Source organism: Tribolium castaneum, chromosome 1 (assembly GCF_031307605.1).
Source record: "Tribolium castaneum strain GA2 chromosome 1, icTriCast1.1, whole genome shotgun sequence".
In the NCBI taxonomy this organism is placed as follows: Eukaryota; Metazoa; Arthropoda; class Insecta; order Coleoptera; family Tenebrionidae; genus Tribolium; species Tribolium castaneum.
The window spans coordinates 35,820,731-35,845,536 of NC_087394.1; the positions used below are offsets into that span (position 1 = coordinate 35,820,731).

General features: G+C 31.2%; 1 protein-coding gene and 2 long non-coding RNA genes across 5 annotated transcripts in view; 2 read left to right on the forward strand and 1 right to left on the reverse strand.

Moving 5' to 3' along the window:
* Positions 1 to 5,251: 5,251 nt before the first annotated feature.
* The window catches only part of LOC655506 (uncharacterized protein), a 28,689-nt gene continuing 9,134 nt past the window's right edge, over positions 5,252 to 24,806 (forward strand). For both annotated transcript variants that reach the window (XM_064358771.1, XM_064358772.1), the window contains exon 1: positions 5,252 to 5,421. In XM_064358771.1, coding sequence (XP_064214841.1) covers positions 5,418 to 5,421 — 4 coding nt within the window. In that variant the 5' untranslated portion in view covers positions 5,252 to 5,417. The remainder of the gene's footprint in view (positions 5,422 to 24,806) is intronic.
* LOC135265876 (uncharacterized) lies at positions 7,940 to 14,566 on the reverse strand. Its single transcript, XR_010333735.1, has 5 exons — positions 13,065 to 14,566; positions 12,273 to 13,008; positions 12,059 to 12,217; positions 11,523 to 12,002; positions 7,940 to 11,470 (listed from the first exon to the last, which is right to left on the reverse strand). It is a non-coding gene; the product is annotated as an uncharacterized LOC135265876 (long non-coding RNA).
* On the forward strand, positions 21,459 to 24,029 carry LOC135265875 (uncharacterized). Of its 2 annotated transcripts, XR_010333734.1 has the most exons (6): positions 21,459 to 21,473; positions 21,614 to 22,910; positions 22,976 to 23,120; positions 23,188 to 23,246; positions 23,300 to 23,798; positions 23,851 to 24,029. It is a non-coding gene; the product is annotated as an uncharacterized LOC135265875 (long non-coding RNA). The 2 variants fall into 2 exon arrangements; XR_010333733.1 differs by having other exon boundaries at positions 22,976 to 23,246.

Genomic DNA, 24,806 nt, shown 5'->3' on the forward strand with positions numbered 1-24,806 from the left:
TTCTCCTCGATAGACACATACCTATAAACGGTATAAGCTGTCGTGAAAGAGGAGATGCTGTAAAAATAAGTCGGAATGAAAACGGGGAATGTTTTGCACTTATTTTTATTAATTCTGTAAATATTCTGAATCCAAGAATTATCATGAAGGCATAGTCGAATATTGGGGTGTTGAATTTGATAATTAAGACACAAACCGAACATGTTTACGATAACATTAAAGTTTTAATAGCGATCTCTAAATGAAAATCCATAATGGAGTGTTCAGATATTTATGTGCGTATAATAGTTGAATACAGTTGGGGTATGCAAAATTTATTTGGTAATCATTTTTAACACCTTTCCCACGGCATTTTTGGCAAAATTTTAGTATTTTAATATTCAGTATTTATACTTGTGTCTTAATAATTTCTGGAATAATTTTCTTCCTTAAAAAAAATTGATTTCGTTTTTTCAAGACCTCATTTATTAAAACTTGCTTTTATTATTTTTTTTGTTGTCTACGAAGGACTATAAGTTAGGAGACGAAACTAGATACAAAATCGCACCCAAAAAAAATAGTACATCAGAGTAAAATGAGGGCGCTTCCAGCGTTATACCGTCTCGGTGTCAAATCGTTTTAAATTAATTAAAATTCAACCAGTTCACTAATTACTTGGAAAAAAAATGCAGAAATGTTGAGCTTTGCATTCTCAACAGAGTGAGAAAAACTGAGGACCAAAATTTTCATGAGAAACATGAGAAAAAAATTATTTAAGATTTAAAATTTGCGCTTCGTTCCGTATTTTTCAAAACGCTGCGAATACGGTTAAAGATACAAGAAAAATGTTCAGAAGAAAGTTGTAGAGAATTAAATTTGCTTCAAAAAAGTCAGCGAGACCATATCTTTATCTTCAACGGTTTAGGTTTTAAAGACGTTCAAAGATGCTCAAGCGACGGATTTCCACCATTTTACAGGTGGTCAAGTCGGGGAAAGTGAATTTATACCCAAACCGTTGAAGATGGAAATATGGTGTCGCGGACTTTTTTGTAGCAAATTTAATTCTCTACAACGTCGTACCTTTGATTTTTTTGTATCTTCAACCGTATTCGCAGCGTTTTGATAAATAGGCGACGGTGCCCAAAAAATTATCGCTTAGAATTATCAATTTGCAAACGCAGCGAATACGGTTGAAGATACAAAAAAATGAAAGGAACGAGGTTGTAGAGAATTAAATTTTCTACAAAAAAGTCCGCGACACGATATGTCTCTCTTCAACGGTTTAGGTATAAATTAATTTTCCAATACTTGACCATCGGTAAAATGACGGAAATCCATCGCTTGAGCGTCTTTGAATGACTTTGGGGCCTAAATGGTTGAAGATAGGGATATGGTCTCGCGGACTTTTTTAAAGGAAATTTAATTCTCTACAACTTTCCTTTGAACATTTTTCTTGTATCTGTAACCGTATTCGCAGCGTTTTGAAAAATATGGGGCAGACTGCAAATTGGTAAAACTTTGAAATTTTTTTAAATAAAGTTTAGGATATAATTTTTGCACTATTTTTATCTCCGATTATTGAGAATTTGATGCTCTATCTGCCTGTATTTTTTTTATTCGCCTTGTGCTAACCGTTATTTAATTACAACAATTCAAGACCTAAAACAAACAAACATTTAAAACCAAAAAGTGTATTAAAAACACAAGAACGCAAGAAGATCTTTAAAACTAAAGACCTTCTAGGGGTATTTTTCAATGCATATAATGATGCAAATATTGACAGGTTATATAGGCAACCAATTATACCCTACACTGAAGTTTATATTAAATAAAAACAAAATGTATTTTTGACTAGTCAAAAACTTATTTGTGTTCCTATGACCTTAATACACATTTTAATTTTAAATTTTCCAAAAATTAAAAATTCTAAAAAAATTACAGGTTACTGTAATTTACTGAGAAAAAAGCAGATGACACAATACATTTTGTAGATTCCTGTAAAATTATATTTTTAAATTCTACACCTAGATGTCGCAGTCCACAACAATAGTGACCTCTAAGCGTTAAATATTGAAATACGAGTTTATAGAACCCTATAAAATTTACTATGCGTATTTCTACAAAACAAAAGATTACAGTAATCTGTAAATCTTTTAAAACCATTTTAAAATTTTAAGTTTCTTAAAAAAATCTTTACTTGTTCTTGTATAAATAATTTTGTGAACAGATATATCATAATCAGACCATTATGGCCACCTTTACCTAAACATAAATGTTTCGTTATGGCCTTACGGCATGTTCAATGCCCAAGGGCAATAATAAAACATTAAAAATGTTTCCTGTACTCACAGTAAATTTTCTCGTAAATAAATTTGGATTTTTCATACACCAAGCCAGAGATTCTTGCTGTCTTAAGCCACTCCGTTAATTTCGGCTTCGCTAGTCATCAAATTTTCTTCACTTGACAAAAATTTGTTTAAACTCATTTCGACTGGCAGTTTCAGCAACTGAAACTTTAAGATTTGAATTAAAAATTCAATTTGTGCATAAATTTTTGTAGGCATGGCAGGCGTAACTTGCTGTTATGACACTACGGCTGCGCCTCAGGCCAGAAATAAGGCTTCAGGCCAAAAAAACTTCTTTACCCCCTTAATACCTCAGTAACTATTACTAAAATTACTTCTTTTTTTATAAATCATCGATAAGAATTTTATTTCTAATATTTTGCAATTTTTGACAAGTTGTACAAGTAACCAACTATACGAAAGTTTAAAAAAAATAATTTAAAATTAATTTAAAAAAATGTATGTTAGAATCACAGGAACGCAAAAATCTTTAGAGTAGTTTATCTTCTTGTATTTCTGTAATTTAGTTCTAGTACGAAATCCATTTTAAGGTTTAGAATCTTTTGCTGTTATTAGCATTAGCGCTTTAACGGTTTCGTGCTTATGGAGAAGCATAAAAAAAATAATTTTGAAAAATTTGTACTAAAATCACAGGAACAAAAGGTCTTTCCGATTTTTCACCGCTGTATTTCTGTAATCCAGGTCCGAAATAAACTCAACATTTTTGCAATTTTTTGAAGTTACTTAGGCAACCAGTTATACACCGAAGTGCTGTAAATTGCCTACTCCTAAATTTAAAATTTTGGCAGATTTTCTAAATTAAAACCAAAATTTGTATTAGCATCACAGGAACACAAACAGATCTTTATAATTTTTTTATAGTTGCGTTTATCTTTTACTTCTCTGCGTGCCTGTAATCCTGAGAGAAAAAGCTAAAAAAATTAAGAACTACAATTTTTTTTAAAGACTAACCCCCGATTTGTGCCATTGTTGTTTAAGTTTAGATGATGTTATTTGTGTGTATGTAAAAATTATGAAACCGATAACTCGTTCTAGAAATTGTAGGTAAAATATTTCAGCATTTTTTTAGTATCCACAAACCAATCTTTTGTGTCACTTTGTACCTGTAAGTCCAAATACACATAAAAAATTCAAGTTACAAGTTTAATCTTACTTTTAGTGCCACTTTTAAAATTGTTGAATTTTATTTCTATAAAAAAAATTACAAACTTATCAAAAAGAAAGGTGCTACTATACGACGTTGAATGGAATAATGTAAAAACACTTGAAATAAATGAAAACTAGTGAAAAAACAATTTAGGCAACAACTCCAAAAAAACAATTCGTAGCTTACTGTTTCTACTTACATTAAAAAATTGTCAAACGTCTGCCCTGATCTCTAACACGCGCCTGTGCCCTTCGACGTGTTCTGAAAAATATGAAGTTGCCGAGCCAACTGTTGAGGGATTGTCTTCTACAGTTTCTAGATTTTCGAGGCTCTTATTCACATTCTCGCAAAGTACAAAACAGGTCGCGCCGGGGACATTTTCTGCGTGAACTCTTGAAGCAACACCATATGCATTTCCGTAGCACAGGACTATATCCATTATTTCAGGATTTGTTTGATTCTTCATCAAACTAACAACAACTAATCTGCACGTCGTACAGCGCACCAGCGATAACACAACTTTTTGCGACATTTTTTGCAATGCACGCTCGATTTTTTTTAATGTATAAGCTGTTTCAAAACTATACAACCGTCAACGTCGCATTTCTACATTTTTTTTTACAAATTTAATAGTCTGAAGATACTCCAATTCATAGAGTATGAACGAATTCGCACTCACCCGTATACAGGGTGACTCAGTAGGGGGTTATTCCTAAATTTCTATAAATATGCAACCAATAAAATTGATTGCAGTTGACCAGATCGATAACTGATAAAAAAAACTGTTCTTAGATGAATAAAAAAAACTGCACAGCTTAATGCTCATTTAAATATATTTTTTTCTATAGCAGACGTTAAAATATTTTTTTATCAACTCTTTTGGGTAGATAATATAGCACTTTAACCGTAACGATAGATTAAATATTTTAAGTTTATTTTACTCAATTAGTTGTGTTTTATTGTATCTTTTAAAACTTAAATGTAATGCAGGACATATTCTCCAATTTTCGAAAAAAGTAGAAATTACTTTACATCGGAGATAATCTCTTAAAGATAAGAAAAATTTTACTTTTTTGTGAACTGTAAACGGTTGACAGTAAAGTCTTTATTTTTCTTCCTTCTATTTAATTTTTTTTTAATTCAAACTAAAAAAGCACAAGTGTCTTCTAAAACAAGAATTTTAATCAGTAATCTTTATTTAACAAAAACTAGAAGCCTGGTTTTCAAAATTGCACATTTTTACAGATAACTTAAAGGTATTGGCGTTTCTTAACCGTATTTCTATTCAGACATTTTTACTGATTAAGCAATTCAGCAAAGAGCTTTATTAAACTTTATTATGTTTTCTTTTTCGTTTAGTGTTTATATTGTGCCCCGAAAATCAGTTAAATAAAATGATCTGAATCCTCGTGTCATTATTGACTATCCAACCGTGCATTTTCCTAAACCTTTATCCGAAAGTCTTTGTGCTGTAAGTGTATAAATCCTACTCCCTAAAGCCAAACGAATAACCGAAGCTCCGTTTCTTCAATACCGGGCAAACATGACTGAATATCCGCATCAGAAAGCGAGCCAAAAAGAGCAAAAAGTCGCCGCCAGCATATGGGAAAAAATGTTATCTCAGCAGTTCGCGTGCTGATGGCCCTATTTGAGTCGTACTGATCGAGCGGTGGCGGCGTCGGCGTCGTCGTCAAAGGCGTGGCGTCGCGACGCCCGATCCGGGCTCCGCCCCGACGAAGGGATGGCCGGAGTCCCGGAAAACGTCGCTAGAGGGCCAGGCAATGCATGTGTAAGCTCGTGGCAAAGTACATGGCGGACCACTCATTCGATTGTTAAATACTTGATTAGCTCTAAATAAACATTTAGTTTGTGTTCACTTCTGATCGATTGCTTGGAACTTCCGGTTTGACAGTTTTGCCTAAATAATGGGTAAAGTTCGATGTGATGTTGGCTTTTTTCGTTGTACTTTGGTTTGCATTTTTGCCGATTCGATTTTTATTTAAATTTTTTTTTAAACACTACTAGACACAGGAAGGAAGAAAGTTGTAAAGTTTAAAGTGTGCCAAACAATGAGATAGCTTCCAGGTGTTCTTACGGGTCTATTTCTGATGTCATGGGGTCACGCATATGAACTAGTGTGGTGACAGGTCTATTAAAATTTTTCTGTTTTTGGGGTAATTAAAAAATCAACGCGTTGTCAAATACTTGACTTCTGTGTTCCCAGACGTGTGAGAGGTGACGACACTTACGACAACCTATTATATTATTAGAAGAAAGAATGAAATGTTTACGGAATTTTAAAGAAATTTATTGACATGTTTAGTTATTAACACCTCGGTTTAATTAGTTTTCAAGTGATAAACTGGAGTTGTGTTTTTTGGTTTAAACGTTTTATAATTGAGAGCAATTGCAGAAAATCGTAAAAATCTACATCTATTGTACGCACCCAAATATGCAAAATTGTTGGCACTACTTACAAAAAAACACACTTAATTTTATTATTTTTGGAAGTTCTACACATATTTTTTTCAGTAACAATCATGGAATGGCAGTGATTCTAATTTATCTAAGAATTTTTTTTTTGACAATTTTTATTAAATGTTAACAATTGTCAATAATGCAGTAATTTTTTTTTGAAGCTAAAAATAACAGACGGACACAAATTTGTAATTTATAATATGATCCTAATTTATCTATCTTACCTTAATTATTAATAAAAATTAACTAGAAACTTAGCAGTTTTTTAAGAGACCTACAATTTGAAAAAACTAATTCAATTTTCCAAAATCGGGTTTTTTTTCTCTATTTGCTTTATTTGTTATGGCTTTCTTCCCATCTTCCGTCATTAAAAAGACATTTTAGAACAAAATTAGTTGATCACCAGTTATTTTTTAGAAAGTGAGATGAATAACTTGTAAATAACTTGTCATTGATAAAATAACTTTGTAGCTCCAGATTTTTGAGCATCCTGTACTTATTATTCCATATATTTTTCGGGACGTGTGTACAAGATTGTAATGTCTTTTTGCACTAATTAAACGTTAATTATTATTATTATAAGCATGATTTTTGACCCTTTGCTTTTGTACAATATTAACAATAGTAAGTAAGTGATCAAATTTCCTAATTATTATAATAAGGTATATTCGGTTCACTTTCATAAAAACCATTGTGGTGCAAATAGCATACTCTTGGCATTAACTTTTATATGAGTTGTCATGGTAACAGTTTAGTCATTTGCACCACAATGGTTTTTATCAAAGTGAACCGAAAGTAGATAAATTAGTCTGTGAAAAAAATATTATAGTTTATTCTTGGATTTTGGCAGATTTTTTTATGTGTTTTTTTCTTGGCTTTTACGTAAATACTATAAGAACCGATAGATTTTCATAAAATTTTATCCAAATTCTCTGCAGATATCTATCACCAAAAATTTATATAATTTTGACAAAACTTTGAATTACGTTGAACCGAAAATTGTCTTTTAGTACTCTTTTATCGTGCCAATTTTAATAATAATCTGATGAACAATAAAATGATAAGTAGGTAAGGCACAAAAAAATTTCCATATCAATCTTTGAAAATCAATTTTTTATGTATTGAAATATTGCAATGCTTATAAATATTATTTTCTGAAAAAGTAGATAGTATGAGTAGATAGAGATAGCCGGTTCAAAAACCACCTCCACCTCCCTCTACTGCGCATGTGTGAAAATTGTGTCAGTCAGCCGCAGACGCAAGCGCGTAATCGCAGCTCGCTGGCCTGCGACCAGCTGGTCAGCCGGCCTGCGGCCGACTGACGCCATTTGTGATGATGCAAATATATTTATGTAGTATAATAATAATAATAATAATAATAATCGTCGCCATCTTGGAAGTTTGAAAGTCGGCGGCGGTCATTTTTGTTTAATGGTAAATTGGCGCCAAATTTAAATTATTTCAAAATTAATATTTGAAATTAGTCGGCCATGTTTGTTTGTTAAAAAAAATGGCGCCAAAATTTTAATTTATTTAAAAATTAATATTGGGTGTAATGTTGGTAGCGCCGATGTCGTCACAAATTCCGCCTAAATTCTCACGTTAGATGGCGCCACGGTCTGCAAACTTTTCGCTAGATGGCGCTGCCGTCAGCGCAGCCGTCAATCAAAGATGGCGCTGGCCTCCATTTTTTTTTTTAAACACACCCCCCGCCCGTTTGCGAATATGCAACCAAGAAAACAAGTAGTAGTAGTAGTAGTAGTAGTAGCTTTTTGGGGTTGTGAAATTTTTGGTTTTTGGGGTTGTGAAATTTTGAATATATGATTTTTGAAATGTGCAATTGTGAATACATGAAGTATATATACAATACATGCTGTATTGAGTTAAGCAAAATATCAGAAAATCATCGCGCTTGTCACTAATAACTAATAAAGGAAAGTCATTATTTTATCGATAAGGAAAAAAAACCTAGTATATGTAGTTTTTTATTTTTGTAATGTTGTTTGCCTAACTTGTCTGTTGCGCACCAAGTTTATTTTGTTATTTGTTTAAAATATAATGCAAAAAAAGTTGTTGTTGTTGTTGTTCCTTCCATGGGGAGTCGAACCTCAGGTAGGTAGAGTGGATAGTGCTGTCTATTTTGGAAACCTGAAACAAATTCACATAAGCTATTTGGTTAATGGATAATAATAAAAACAATAAATTACTTTAATTGTTTATTACATCTAAATATAAGTACATACATACATACATATTATAATACATAAACATTATAATACAATAACTACAATACAAATTAAATATTATTCCTGAGTTTGAGGAAGAATATTTTTATGACCCCAAGATAATGTTCTACCTTCAGAATTGTTTAAGATGTAACGTTTATCATCTTTGAAAGATAAAGCAATTTTTTTCTTTAATTCTGTGTAAATGTTATGAAGCTTCGAACGAAAGATATTCATTTCTTTAATAATTTCAGTGTTTGGAACAGTAACTGCGTTTTGGTAGTCAATTTTATGTAATTCACTTGTAATTACATTGTGTTTAATACCCTTAGCTTTTTTAGATAATTCACCTTCAACATCCACACAATATGCTTTAGCACCTGTTCCTAAAAATTCTGATATTACACGTCCTTTATATTCATCTTTCATCTTCCCGATGACAGAAGACGATACAGGTATTCCATGAATATTTTCTGCTTTATAATTTGAAGTATCAAAACGCTCTATATTAGATTTAATATCATCATAAATATTTTCACAAAAAATTTCAATTACTAAACTATCAGTATCGGTATACAAAAGCGTTGCATTGTTACCGTATTTAAGTTTTATGAAATTATAATAAAAATCATACATAATAGTTTTACTGATATCTAGAATAGTAAAACCTACATACAGAGGTTTATTGTAGAAAACTTTTTCGTTCTCTAATTGAATAGCTACAAAATTTGGTGTAAAGATAGATGAATTTTTAAAATTTGGTCGTGCAATTAAACTTTCAGCACCTGGTTTTCTACCTATATTATTCCATGATGTTACCAATTTCACGTTTACTCTTTTATCAATTGATTCCATGGTTTTACCAAAAACTGAATTATTCATTAATTTAAATACATCTTTTTCTAACGCGTTTTTTGATTTGTTACGCATTTCTGTATTTAAATCAATATATGTTTTCAACCATGGTGATTGATTAAAACTTAAAACACGGTGAATATTAATTAATTTTAAACCACCTTGTATAGCTTGTCTTAAATTTCGATAATGTAAAACATAGTGTACTTTATTGTTCAAGGTTGCGCAAAGTTTCTCAGTTTTACTAGAGGGAGGAATAAATTTTTCAGGACAAAATGGTAAATCGTTGTGAAGATTATGTAATTCAGAAGGATATTCTAAATCAACTTCGAATATATAACCTACATCAGCGTTATCTGTCAAATTGAGAATTAGGTTATCATTGAATTCATTAGGATCTTCCCATCGAAAACCGCTATAAGGTAAATATTCAGACATTGCTGCTCCATACAAGTTGGTTGCATCAAGGTACATTATAAAAGAAGTTGGTTTAGAAGGATCATGATTTGATAAAAACTTATTATTTGCTACTGCTTTACGTTTTGAACATTGACAAAGTCCTCCTCTAATAGATTTTCGAAAGAAATGTACCATGTCTATATCAGTTAACAATTCGAATTTAATTCCAGTCATTTTTAACATAGCATCCCAGCCTAATGAAGGTGCTGTTAAGTAATGAGCTGGATCTAGTTCATAAATTTTGAGACAAACCTTTCTGAAATTTTCAAAAATGTCTGTTAGTAACAAAACATCAGACTTTAAATAAATGTCGGAATAATCACCTAACGTTTTGCAATCAAATAGATTCCAGACTTCCTGTGCTCGCTCATAATCATGTTCACTGATATCAGTTTTATTAAGATTATCATAAAATTGTTGAATCAATGGTAAACTGGTATCATCTAACTTATTAAAACAATCCAAATATGAATATGGAAAAACACCTTTTTGTCTTATCAAATTAAATTGGTTATCGTCCGGAAAGTGTTTCCGAATGGTTAGACATTCATTAGAAGTTAAAGTCTGAGATAATTTATCTAATGAAAAAGAAAGGAAACGGAACGAATCTACGAATCTAAGCGTTATAAAAATATTGTCAACTGTATTTGTAGTCGTGTTCATGACCTTATCAACTAAAATTTTTTTTGAAAATGTAATATACTTTTCTTTAGTTTGAGCAATGCAATTAATGATGGTCTTTTCTGTTGCTAAAGCTTTAATAAATAAATGACTATCATAATTAGTTAAATTATGACAAAAAACAGGGATATATTTTGGAATCTTATAATTTAAATTACAAATAGAATGTGCAGGTCCTAAAAATTCACCTGTTAAGTGACAATGATTACGAACTCTATCACAATTTAGACTTCCGTAATCTGTTTTGAAAGGTTCTTTACATAAATGACAATGGGTAGATATTTGAAAAACCAATTCATCTAACGGAGTCATTTCAAGTGGTACGATATGTTTGAGGTGATCGTGATAAAGTCTATTTACATCATCTTGCAACCATTTCACAAAAATTTTAGGAGCATCTTTTCCTCGATAAGTCCGATAAATTGATAAATTATCATTATATGCACATTTTATGTAATATCCGAAACTATATGGTTCATGTAAATGTGTAACAATTGTACGGATATTATCGGCTGAATTATCATTGCGTAAAGGTTTTAAAATAGATTCAAAATCGAAATAAAATACAAAAGGAACTTTAAGAGATTTATCAAAATTTTGAAATGTTAATTCATTACCAGGCACTTCTTTACCAAATTTATTTATAATCAGATCAGAAGTTGGTAATGTAGTGACAACTTCATTACAAGCATACTTACGATGTTTAACTAATTTTTGTTCACTCGAAAAAAATAATAGACAACCGTTACATATAAATTTAGCATGATTATGTTTGGAAAGTTGTGAACTTATTAATCGAGAAATGTTGCTTATCAGACAGTAATGTTTGATCATTCTTTCATCGTCTACGATAAGTAATAAATTTACATGAATGTCTCGTTTCTTAGAAGTTAAATAAAAGGGACCTATAATATCTGATACCCATTTACCTTTTTCATGATCAAAACGCTGCTCTGTTCCATAGACATTTACACTAATATTATTAAGTGCTTCAAATTTAAAAATATCAGTTAATTTAACCGGAAATGAAATATCTGTAAAATCTAATTCCTCTTCAAACTCACGATAAGCATCAACTCGATGTCGATTAACATTTACTTCAGTTGAATGAAGGTGTGCCAAAACAGACCATTTGAAACATTCATTATCATCATTATGAATATTGATAACCGCTCTCCGCTTCGCTATGTCCTTCGGTAATGGTATATATGTTGATGCACGTAGTGGATTGAATTTGTTGATATTAAGTTCCAAAAACAAAATTTCCATTAAAATCCAACCTAAAAAATTTAATACAATAATATGTTTATAAATAAAATTGATATTACTTACCACTATCTTTTTCCAAGAATTCACTCATTTTGTTTTTTATGACGCCACATATTTCTTCCAGTTCTACCTTAATATTTGTCGATATTGAAATGATGATATTTTTAGTGTTGAATGATTTGATTTCGATAATGTCTTTAGAAGGTAAAATATATTTAGCAAAAAGTTCGAAATTAATTTTAAGTTGGTTAAATTCTCTCAGTTTTCTAGTTATTAAAGTGATAAGTTTATCTTGATTTCTTTCAAAAAAATTGCACACTTCCAAGTCATCTAGTTGTGAATTTTTCAATCGGTATGAGGTAATTCTTGATTTGAAGGCAACTTGATATTCTTCAACGAAATCATCATCATCATTAATTTTGGCGGAGATGACACTTTTATGTTTTAAAGAACGTAAATGGTTTAATCTGGATCCTCTGTAGTGACTATTGCATATTTCACAAAATTGATGAAATGAACATGATGGAGCGTTAGTAGTAACTTCTAAAAACAAAAACAAGTTATAATAATAATAATATAAAGAATATTTACAAAAATACCTTGTAAAGGTGTTCTAGTTGTCAGGCGGGCTTTTTTAGGAGTCATATCATCCGAATCCATTGAACACAATGATGAATTTGTAATATGACGCCTATAGTTATCAAATCTCGTAAATGACGTTTTACATCCGGTGCAAGTGAGTTTAGATAATTTATCACCTTAAAAATGCTCTTAATTAAAACAATTTCTATAACGTAAAATGTATTTACTTACTATGTTTTTTTACATGACGTGTTAAAGCATCTTTGCGAGTAAACTTGTTATCGCATTGAGAGCACTTGAACATGATTACTTTCATACACGGACAGTCGAAGTAGAAATGAATTAATCATTGATGCGATATGATTTTATATTCCATAAACTTTGCAACCGGATATTGTGGTTCCTTACGTAAAAATTCAAAAAATTCAAAATATAACTGATAAAAATTTAACGTTTTTAAGGAAAAAAACGTTAGACAGGAAATATGATAACAAAAATAATCAGAATGAATATTATTTTTTATTAGACATAAAACAAACTACATACTTAAACTAACAAAGTCATACACCTAAATAAATTTTTAATTGCAGTTTTTAAGCCAAACCTAACGCTATGAACATCATAAAAACGATCCAACATGTACAAACAATTCCAAACATTGCTAAAAAGGTAGGAACATGATTAAAACAATTTTTTATTGAAACTACATCATGATCATTAAGTATAAGTCTCTTCCAGTCAGTATCAATATAATTACTATTGGTAAAAACTAGTCTTAATTTAAAATATATTACAGAGTTTGCTATAGAAACATTTTCATATTTAAATATTTCTATTGCAGTATTGCTCAAATAACCCAGATTCATCTTCTTCCATTGGTAATCAACATCGTTGAAAAATAAACTTTTCCAGAGAGGAGACCATCTTGTGTTGTTAGGACTTTCACTAGTGAAGACGATGTACATATCTACAACATCTAACGGTTTTTGCACGTACAACACATTTTGTATAAGAGTAACAAACAAGATGAGTGATGAGTTCAAAAGAGGCATTACACTTGAAACGCAGTGGGTTGTTGTTGTTGTTGTTGTTGTTGTTGTTGTTGTTGTTGGCTTCCTGTATCATCTAAAATACACGAAACACAATTATTTATTGATGAAGGAGGACCATCAAACTGATCTTCGTCAAAACTGTTATAATAATGTTGTAAACATGGTAGATTCAGCTTTATATCATGATCTTGTTGATATGTTTCCGGTAATTTATGAAATATATCCATCAACTGGCACGGTCCTAATTTCAGTAGTTCCAGTTTCATTAGTAATCGAATATCGCTTATGGTTTTTTCAAAATGCAGCACTTTTTTTATAACAGGTTCTACACTCGTTGCCATCTTAAATGGAACTAAATTAGACGTTAAATAATTATATCGTATATATATTTCTTATTTATTAGGTAATATCTTTCATTTCAATCCAACTATTCTGATTATCTGGTAAACCTAACCATTTCACAAATAATTTAGTTCCTTTACGTCGAATCACTTTCTCAACTAAATAGACGTCAGGATATTGAGTTTTTGATAATTCCCAAATATAAAAAGCTCCTTTGATTGGTTGACCTTCTTTATCTTCTAGCAGAAATGTTACAGGATTGGTTAGATTAATCTTACTGATTTTAAAAATTTCCGTTGACCAATTGGGTGTATATCCTTTTTCAAATAACATCTTTTCTTTGCTAATTCTTACGAAATCTCCGACTTTAAATTTTTTTCTGTTTTTATCAACAATCTTTAGATGATCATATGCTGTTATGTCTCCTTGATTCGAAGCGTTTATCTCTGTGGGTTTCCTTCCTGTTGTTCGATGTATTGTAGTATTATAATTTTTGGTTATCTCTTGCAATTTATTTATCCATTTATGTGTCGCAAATAACGTAAAATATCGATAAATTTTGGATTTTAAAGTACGTATAACTCGTTCAGCAATTGCTGCTTTTTTAACGCTGTACGTACTATAGTGATTAATATTATAACGTCTCATCAAATCCTGAAAAGTGGTATTATAAAATTCCTTTCCTTGATCTGACTGTAAATTCTTTGGTATTCGTTCTTTTTCATTCTTCAGTATTGATTCCATAGCTCTGCTAACCTCATTAGCTGATTTCGATTTCAGTGGTCTGGTCCATAAAAATTTAGAAAAACAGTCGATTACGACTAAAATATATTTAAATCCATTATTATGATAAGATAAATTTTGCATTTCTGCTAAATCTACTTGCCATAAATCATCCAATCCTTTAATTATAGTACGTCTTCGTTTAAAATTCCTGCGTGCAGGTTTAAATATCTCGTTTACCAATTTTTGCTTTACATCACTAACTTGCTTTAGTCGAACCATTGCTTATTTACGGTACACTTCTCTACAATTTCCATGACGATCTGACATTTGACCTGGAGGACACTTGTTTTTATTATGAGGCATGGGTTCTATCTTTCACTATTTTCATATGAATCTGTTACTTTCCTTTTCTTTGATATAGGTACATTTTCAAGTTGATCTGTATCACCTGCTTTAGAACGTTTGGAAATGGTTTCTGGTTTTATCTTAATACTATCGATTCCTTCAAAGCGTTCTTCAAGTTTTTTTATTCGTCTGGTTATCTCATTTGAATTATTCATAAATTTTTTCCACTTGTTATCGATTTCATAATTTATACTTAAATGTTTGTTATGCAATTCTGATTCAATCGTGTGAGGAATTGTAGCAATTATATTATCAATTTTTTCATCAAGTATTTTGTACTTAACATTCATGGTTAAGTTTAACTGATTAAATTTATCCATCCATATAGCATCTGCTTTATGAACATTATTATTTAAATCCGTTAAAGCAGCTATTACTCCTTCCATCTTTTGGTATATTTGTTTACTTACTAAATCAATATATACCTTATTCGCACAATCTTTGTCTTCTGTTGGATCATTAATGTTACAGATTCTATGATGTTTTAAATCAAGGTCACCATCAGCAGTGAAAACAAAAGGTGATGGTGTAGATTTAAAAAATGCACTTGATGCTGATAACACTTTACGTCCGAATAGATCAATGGGCATTTCAACACTGAGGATTAACCAGAAAAAAACTTAAGCCTAATATATTACACCACATTCCTTTAATTCTTCTTCTATTGATAAAATTTCATTCAGATGGGAATTGTTACCCGCTTTTGTCGCTGCATGTAATAATGCTAGACGTGACACTAATTCATTTATGTCATCCCAGTAAACATATTCTACACGTTTATTAGTGAATAATCCTTCACCAATAAACGGAGATTTAGGAAATGAAGTAAACATTGGTTGCACAATTTGAGTATATTTTACACCTCTATGACCTTTTAGTTGTTTTGTGGGATCATTATTTTTTCTATGTGTATTAGAAATTTCAAGTATTTTTTTGTATGCTGACCGATCCTCTTTTGTAATTTGAGTGTATTTATCTTCAGGGTTTTTAAAAAATATTAGTCTGTATAAACCAGGAGTACCAGGAAATGATTCATTATCTAAAATTAAATCACCATTTTGACTGATTATTAATTCATGTTTACCCATAAATAGTTTATTCTCTTTTGAATTATATCTAGGACCAAATGTCTGATCACTGGTTTTCTCTAAAACTGCTTCTATTGCATTTCTCGCAACTGGAGGATATTGTTCTAAAAATTCATCTAAAATATGTCTGCTATTAATTAAATCATCCATAGTGTCAGATTTGGTTTCTTCATCTTCTTCTTTTATTTCTGGTAATGACTCATATATTTCTTCTGGTTGTCGCAGTGATGTACTAGGTTCATATGTTTCTTCAACTGGTAGTTCAAGTTCTTGTTTAATCTTTTCTTTTTTTGGTAGTTTAAGAAATTGTTTCCTTTGCTTTTGAATATGATGTTTTGGTCTTTTGTGTTGTTTTTGTTGTTGTTGCTGTGGTGGTGGAGATTGCTTCTCCAATTTTATTGAAATTTCTTCTAAAGGATTTATAACAGGCTGAAAAAGCTTTTTAATTGACTCATCCGCTTCACTGCTGTTTAACTTTATGGCTTTATACTTCTTTCGAATTGAATCAGCTGCTTTTAATATATGTCTTTTAAGGTTTTGATCTGGTTTGGTACCCATCATTACCGCTTAATGTTATAAACTAACCGAACAAATCAGAATTATTGTTTATATAACTTCTTATTCGACTGCTATTATAACGGGTCTCAAACTGATATTAACCGATCTCAAACCGATCAGGAACTGCTTTTTAACAGACATTAACCGGTCTGAAACCGATATTAACCGGTCTCTATCCGATAATAACCGCTCTGGAACCGGTATTAACCAATATCACACCGATACTAACCGGTCTGAGACCGATATTAACCGGTCTCTAACCGGTATCTAACCGATACTAACCGCTTTGGAACCGGTATTAACCGATATCGCACCGATACTAACCGCTGTGAAACTGATATTAACCGGTCTGGAAACGTTCTCAAATAGATATCACTCTACACTTGAATAAAATGATCAAACCCTTTTCTATATCGACCCTTATTTAATTCATTATCTTTACATATAACCAAAAAACCATATTGGTTTTTCCAACATTCCTGACATATTTCACAGAATTGTTCGAATTTCATATCAGCACCAACATGATCTTCATATACATGTTTTAAATTTAACAGATCTTGTTTTAATATTACCAATAAATTTGCATTATCTCGAATTAAATGTTTCGGTATTTTTGTATATGTTTGACAGAGATAGAAACTATCAATATTTTTATGCCGGCCCATGCAAAAGTAATCCCTTATCTTAGCTTGATTACACATTATGACATCATCAAATATAAAAATAGAGTTATTTTTTGCATCTTTTGGATCTAGCACGTCTTCATTATGTTCATACTGGTTATATTCCATTCCTTTAATTTTTTGTAGCACATCACTAAGCAGTTTATACTTCGGTTGATATAATGATTTACAATAAATATATATGTTTTCAAATTTCAATCCGTTGGGATCAAACAATAAAGACAATAATATGTTAGTTTTTCCTCCACCAGAAGGTCCACAAATTATACAACGTATTGATTCGGGTAAAAGTGTACCATGTCGATGAGACATTTTATGTTTATTATCAACATTATTATAATCATGATTTATGATAGGTAATTGTAATTTTTGCTTTAACACTTTCATTTTCATACTAAATTAAAAACATTTATAAGAAGGTTTATATAGGGAAAAAAGTTCAGTTAAATGTTGTCTTTCAAAGGGGAAGGACTATTAAATACTGCAATCAATAAATTACCTTTTGAATTACATTTACCAGGATATCAATATTGCGGACCTGGTACAAAACTTAAGAAACGGTTAGAACGAGGTGATCCTGGAATAAACAAGCTTGACAGCTTTTGTAAAACGCACGATATAGCTTACGCTAATTCCAACGATTTAAAAGATAGACATCAAGCGGATCGAATTTTAGAAGATAGTGCATGGTCACGTGTTAAGTCTAAAGACGCTTCATTTGGTGAAAAAGCAAGTGCCTGGTTTGTAACTAACGCAATGAAAGTCAAAAGGAAATTAGGTATGGGAATCCAAAGGAAAAAATCGAAAAGGAAGACAAAGAAATCTAGAAAGAGGACACAGAAAAAACAACAACCTTTTCATAAAGCTCTTTTATCAAATTTAGAAAATAAGGGATATGATAATATAAAATCTGCATTATCAGCTGCTCGTATAGCAGTTAGAAAATCTGGAGGTCGTAAGCGTATAAAAATTCCTCGTATTATACCTATAAAAACAGGAGGATTTTTACCATTGTTACCATTAATTTTTGGAGGACTTAGTGCCTTAGGGGCTATGGGCGGAGGTGCTGCTGCTATAACTAAAGCTGTAAATGATGCTAAAGCAGCGAAACAGAAATTAGATGAGAATAAACGTCATAATAAAGTACTGGAAGATATCGCTATCGGGAAGGCGGGAAGTGGTTTATATCTTCGAAAGCAACCACGAGGTTATGGATTGTATTTACGTAAATTTCCAAAAAACTACCAATAAAACTGCCTAATAGGGCACTAACTGATAATGATTTAAGAAGATATGCTAAATTATTAAAACTACCCAAATTTAAAGGCGTTTTTATGAGAGATGAATTAATTCATATGAAACCTGATAAGACAGAATGTGCTATCATTAATTTGGACTCTAAAAAAGGATCCGGAACTCATTGGGTTTGTTATAGAAAAACAAATAAACAGGTTGATTATTTTGATAGTTATGGAAATCTAAAGCCACCTCTAGAATTAGTACGATACTTAGGAAATTGTAATATTTACTTTAATCATGATCGTTATCAATTTTTATCATATAATTGCGGACATTTATGTTTGATGTTTTTACATAATAAAAGATGAGATAATCATGTATTTTATTCAGTCATGTATAAGACATTCTCCCTAACAGGTGTTGAAAGTACGCTGTCTGAACACTATGAGCCACCCATTGACCTTGAAGAAAATTCGAATTATTCTATAGCTTTAATCGGTTTTTATACTAACAATAATATACCAAATATAGAAGAGGGTACAAATAAATTTTATTATTTTGCTCCGAACACTACTGAAGAAAAAGTGATAACATTTCCGAAAGGTGCTTATGAAATAGCTGCTATAGAAAAATATATACAAATTATTCTTAGTGGACGATCTGCAACTGATGCTCAAAAACAGAATACATTTTCATTGAAGGCTAACGAAAACACATTAAAGTGTGAGATATTTAGTATTTACGACATTAATTTCGCTCACGAAGATAGTATTGGTAAATTGTTAGGTTTTTCTAAAAGGAAACTTAAAGCAAGACAATTACATGAAAGTGATTTACCTGTTAACATAATTAAGGTTAATACAATACGTATCGAGTGTAATATTGTAAGAGGTTCTTTCTACAAAAACAAAGAATCTCATACTCTTTATGAAACTGCTTTAAGTGTTAGTCCAGCCGAACAGATTTTTGTGGAACCATTAAATCCTATTTATTTACCTATCATTAATAGATCCAATATACCTAACCTAACTATTGATATTGTTGATCAAGACCATTGTCCTATAGATTTTAACGGTCAAACAATCAATATTCGTCTTGCTCTGAAAAAAGAAGCATAAACATGGGTTTAGTGTTTCAAAATCAATATAAAAAATCATACAATCCATCAAATTATCAGTCAGTATCTTGTCATCAGTCGACATTATCACATCAGAGCGTGCAGATTCTTAAATCGTTAGGATATAATGTCCGCCAGCAAACTTCAGGTTTACAGTTCACCGGAAATAGACGACAGCATAAGTAAAGAGGAAGAACATACATATAGTCCGCAAGTAAGATCTTTCGATAACAATGATGAAATCGAAATTATAATTAATCAGAGAGATATTTGGATTTCTCTCTTTGAATCATTTATACAAGTGGACGGTGAGTTCATACCAGATCCGGTACCGGAAACTGGCGGTGGAAATGTAACCTTGACTAATAATGCAGCAGCATATTTATTTGAGAATGTAAGCTATGAATTGAATAATGTTGAGTTAGATAGTGTACGTGAAGTCGGAACAGTATCTACAATCAAAACTTTTCTATGTTATGGCAAAGATGAAGTAAGAGCATTAACTCTCGCTGGATGGAATGATCAAGAAAGTCAACAACTGAAGACATTTAATGAAACTGATAATACGTTTTCATTTAGAATCCCTTTATCTTATCTGTTAAATTTACCATTTGATTATCATCGGATAGTTAGCGGTCATCAAAAACTTCGATTAATACGAAGTCGTAACGATGCTAATTGTTTCATTTCTACCGGAACGAGAAAAGCGACACTTAAGATTAACAATATTGAATTAAAAGCAAAACATGTTTACCCAAATGATGAAATTAAATTAACTATATTAGAAGGGATCAACAAAGATCGTGTTATATCGTTACCGTTCAGAAAATGGGAAATTCATGAACTTCCATCAGTTCGACAAACTAATAACGACATCTGGAGAGTTAAAACATCTACTCAATTAGAAAGACCAAGATTTATTATCGTTTGCTTTCAAACAAACCGAAAAAATAATCCAAAGTCTGATGTTACTCTATTTGATCATTGTGATGTAAGAAGCGTACGTTTATGGTTGAATTCAAATGTTTATCCATATGAAACATGGAAACTACAATTTGCTAAAAATAAATATTTAGAAGCATATCAAGCTTACGTTGATTTTTATAAGGAATTTAATGGAAAAGATCGTGCTGAACCTATATTAAGCTATACAGATTATACAAAAAGACCGATATTTGTATTAGACTGTTCCAAGCAAAACGAAGCAATTCGAAGTTCCACCATTGATATCAGCTTAGAATTTGAAAGCGATAATAATTTCCCAGCCGATACAAGAGCTTATTGTATTATCATTCATGATAGAATAATGCAGTACTATCCGTTAACAGGAATAATTAGACAACTGATATAAGGATGAAAAAAAGTGTTACTATAAGTGATAGTGCTCCGGAAGTACATAATCTAATAGTTTGGTCATATGCTTATCAAGATGCTAGAAAAGGAAACTATTGGATACAATGCGCTGCAGACAGAGAAAGGTTTAAGTTTAGAATTAATCAAATGAAAAATATTTTAAAGGAGATCTTAAATTCTGCTCATCGTGAACAAATTTTTCAGTCTAGATTTAAGTGTTCAACATGAAGGTAGTAGTGATTGATGTTCAAGGATTTTATATACCTGAATTCATCGTTAAAGAATTAACAATATTTGATGGACATCGAACTGGTCACTATTTGTTTAAATCACCGGTGCCGTTTCGTCAACTAAGTGCAGATGTAAAAAAACAAGTGAAATATTTAGAATTAAATCATCATCTATTACGTTACAACAGTGGAAATATCGACTATGAAAATATTTATAACATACTAGAAGAAAATATTATCGATGATGTTATCGATATTATTTACGTAAAAGGAAGCGTTAAAGAGGATTTTTTAAGACAATTTTTCGATTCAAAGGACTTTTACCCTAGGATCATCAATTTGGAGGAAGCAAACTCTTGTCCAAAATTGCAACCACAACTTCCGTTATGTATGCATCATTACTTAAAAACTAAAATATGTATCTGTAGTCTTAATAATGTACGGTTTATTTATAATTATGTAATTCAGAATTTACCGAAATAAACGTTTAAAGTTTTAATCTCGTTTCCTTCTCCTACTTCATTAACCTGCCCTCTCCACTCTAGTTAAGATTACAAAAAGTATAAAGGGATCAACTTTTAGTGTGTGAAATAATTTTTATTGAAATATCAACAGTCAACACAACCATCATGTCTAGTAAGTAGAAATAATTTTTACATTATTTTATTTTAAATTTTTTCCGAATCAATTGTTTGAAATTTAATTACAACACTTCATCATCAGTCTTAATAAATTAATGTAATCTATTTATTAAATTTCTCTTTCTTTTGTTACAGAACATCCCGCAGGTTACTATGGGGACTATAACCCAGATTTGGTTGTTAACCACGCTGGGTTAACCGAAGAGGAGGTGGACCACCTCCTCACCCAAATTCCCGCGGGCACCTTCGAGTGGGTTTCCCTTATTAACATCTATCTGCGACTGGAACCGCCCCCATCCCTTGGAGGTTATTTTGATATTTTTACCGTGGGGCGCTTGACCGCCGCGATAGACACCGATGAGGAGCGGGGTATAATTGACATTTGGGTATGGGTACATTAAACCTCATACATGTTGGATCGTTTTATGATGTTCATAGCGTTTTTTATGATGTTCATAGCGTTAGGTTTGGCTTAAAAACTGCAATTAAAAATTTATTTAGGTGTATGACTTTTTTAGTTTAAGTATGTAGTTTGTTTTATGTATAATAAAAAATAATATTCATTCTGATTATTTTTGTGATCTTATTTCCTGTCTAACGTTTTTTTCTTGTAAATTTATGAATCAAAAATTTTATAAATATCCAGTTGTATTTGATTATTAATTTATCGTTACAATCATTTTCCCCAAAAAATTTATATCCAATAGTTTACAAACAATATATACATTTCTAATAGTTAAAACACATTTATACATCTTTTATAAAAAAAGTGGATTTGTTTAATTGAAATAGGTAAAAATTCATATCCAAAACCTTAATTAATTACTGGGCGGTTAACATTTTTTACCAAAAGATTTTGAAGAATTTACAACAATTTATCATAAACCCTCAACAGATGATATAGTAATTATTGTAAAAGCTGAAGTTTATATTTTTTTCATTATCTACTTTTAGATTTAAAACTAATTATCCGAAATCTATAAGCGAAGAATTTAAAATATCAAGTCCAATTTCGGCAGCGATAACAACTTACTCAGGTGGTATTTATCTTTTTCTCAGAGATAATACATATATTACATTATCTAGTTGCATCTCTGGATATAATGTTCCTGGTTTAACAAACGAATTATTTGAAGGTGTTCCTAATAAAATAACAAGGACATTTAGATATTTAAACGGAAAGCTGTACTTTTTTAATGAAAATAATTACTTTGAATATGATGAGTTTACTAAGAGTGTCATACAAGCGGGACCTAAAACTTTATCTATATTTAACATTAATTGTCCGCGAGAACCCATCTTAATTCAATTGAAAAAATTATCTTTTAAAAAGATTATTACACACAATGCAGTCCTGGTTGAAAATTTAACAGATTATACTCGTGAAGAAGATAGTTGGTGTAGTTGGTGTATTCATCAGTGTTTGTTTACAGTAAGTTTATATTACAACTTAATAAAACGTTCTTTCTAAACATCTAATTTAAACATCTAATTCAGCTTCAGACCTACAAAAGTTGTGCCAAAAAGACGCATCGTAAGTTTATCGAAAATATTGACTTCGGCACAAGTTCTTCATCCACAAATTCTTCCGATTCAGACTACTGAATTCTTCTCTAAAACCAACATAAATAATCTTTTTTTGGTAAATTCTTTAATTTTTTAAATTTGTTTACCACATTTGATTGCTAAAAATGTGTTTAATTTTTTAGGAAAATTTTTATCAAATTTTTATCAAACAAAAAGTGCGTCACAAAATTCCTACGATAAGGTAAACCACAAAATTAGTATTAAATCATATTTTATTTCATTTTTATTTTTTAGGAAAGCGTGTTATCTGTTAACCGCAAAAATTGATTATAAAAGTTCCGTTTTTTACACATTTCACCAGTTTTATTAAAACTATCTTTGTGAGAAGTTGTATGTGCTCCGCTGTGTATTTTTGCATTTAAATTTCAAAGGATTCTGTAATGGCTGATCAACTATTAAATCTGAATAAAATTGCTGCCTGTGAATATACTGATACATATGTCAGTGCCAACGATTTGGAAGTGAACAAGAAATATAAAATCATCAATTTAACCAAGGCAAACACACAACATGGGGTTATGATGGTAGCATATCTGGACAACGTCGGTAAAGTTTTTTTACCTAAACGACTAACAGCAGTTATGAATGATACCATAATTACGACACTAATGGAAGGACTCGGATCTTATTTGATTTATATGGGACGTAAGCAAGCTAATGGAAATCAGGAACATGATGCCCACATTTTTAATTTCGAACGTATTGTTCACGAAGATTAATGTAAAATTTTTTGGTAAGTGTCATGTTCACCTCTATTTAAAAAACTAATTTATGATTTTTTTCAGGTTTCCAAAATAGACAGCACTATCCACTCTACCTACCTGAGGTTCGACTCCCCATGGAAGGAACAACAACAACAACAACTTTTTTTGCATTATATTTTAAACAAATAACAAAATAAACTTGGTGCGCAACAGACAAGTTAGGCAAACAACATTACAAAAATAAAAAACTACATATACTAGGTTTTTTTTCCTTATCGATAAAATAATGACTTTCCTTTATTAGTTATTAGTGACAAGCGCGATGATTTTCTGATATTTTGCTTAACTCAATACAGCATGTATTGTATATATACTTCATGTATTCACAATTGCACATTTCAAAAATCATATATTCAAAATTTCACAACCCCAAAAACCAAAAATTTCACAACCCCAAAAAGCTACTACTACTACTACTACTACTACTTGTTTTCTTGGTTGCATATTCGCAAACGGGCGGGGGGTGTGTTTAAAAAAAAAAAATGGAGGCCAGCGCCATCTTTGATTGACGGCTGCGCTGACGGCAGCGCCATCTAGCGAAAAGTTTGCAGACCGTGGCGCCATCTAACGTGAGAATTTAGGCGGAATTTGTGACGACATCGGCGCTACCAACATTACACCCAATATTAATTTTTAAATAAATTAAAATTTTGGCGCCATTTTTTTTAACAAACAAACATGGCCGACTAATTTCAAATATTAATTTTGAAATAATTTAAATTTGGCGCCAATTTACCATTAAACAAAAATGACCGCCGCCGACTTTCAAACTTCCAAGATGGCGACGATTATTATTATTATTATTATTATTATACTACATAAATATATTTGCATCATCACAAATGGCGTCAGTCGGCCGCAGGCCGGCTGACCAGCTGGTCGCAGGCCAGCGAGCTGCGATTACGCGCTTGCGTCTGCGGCTGACTGACACAATTTTCACACATGCGCAGTAGAGGGAGGTGGAGGTGGTTTTTGAA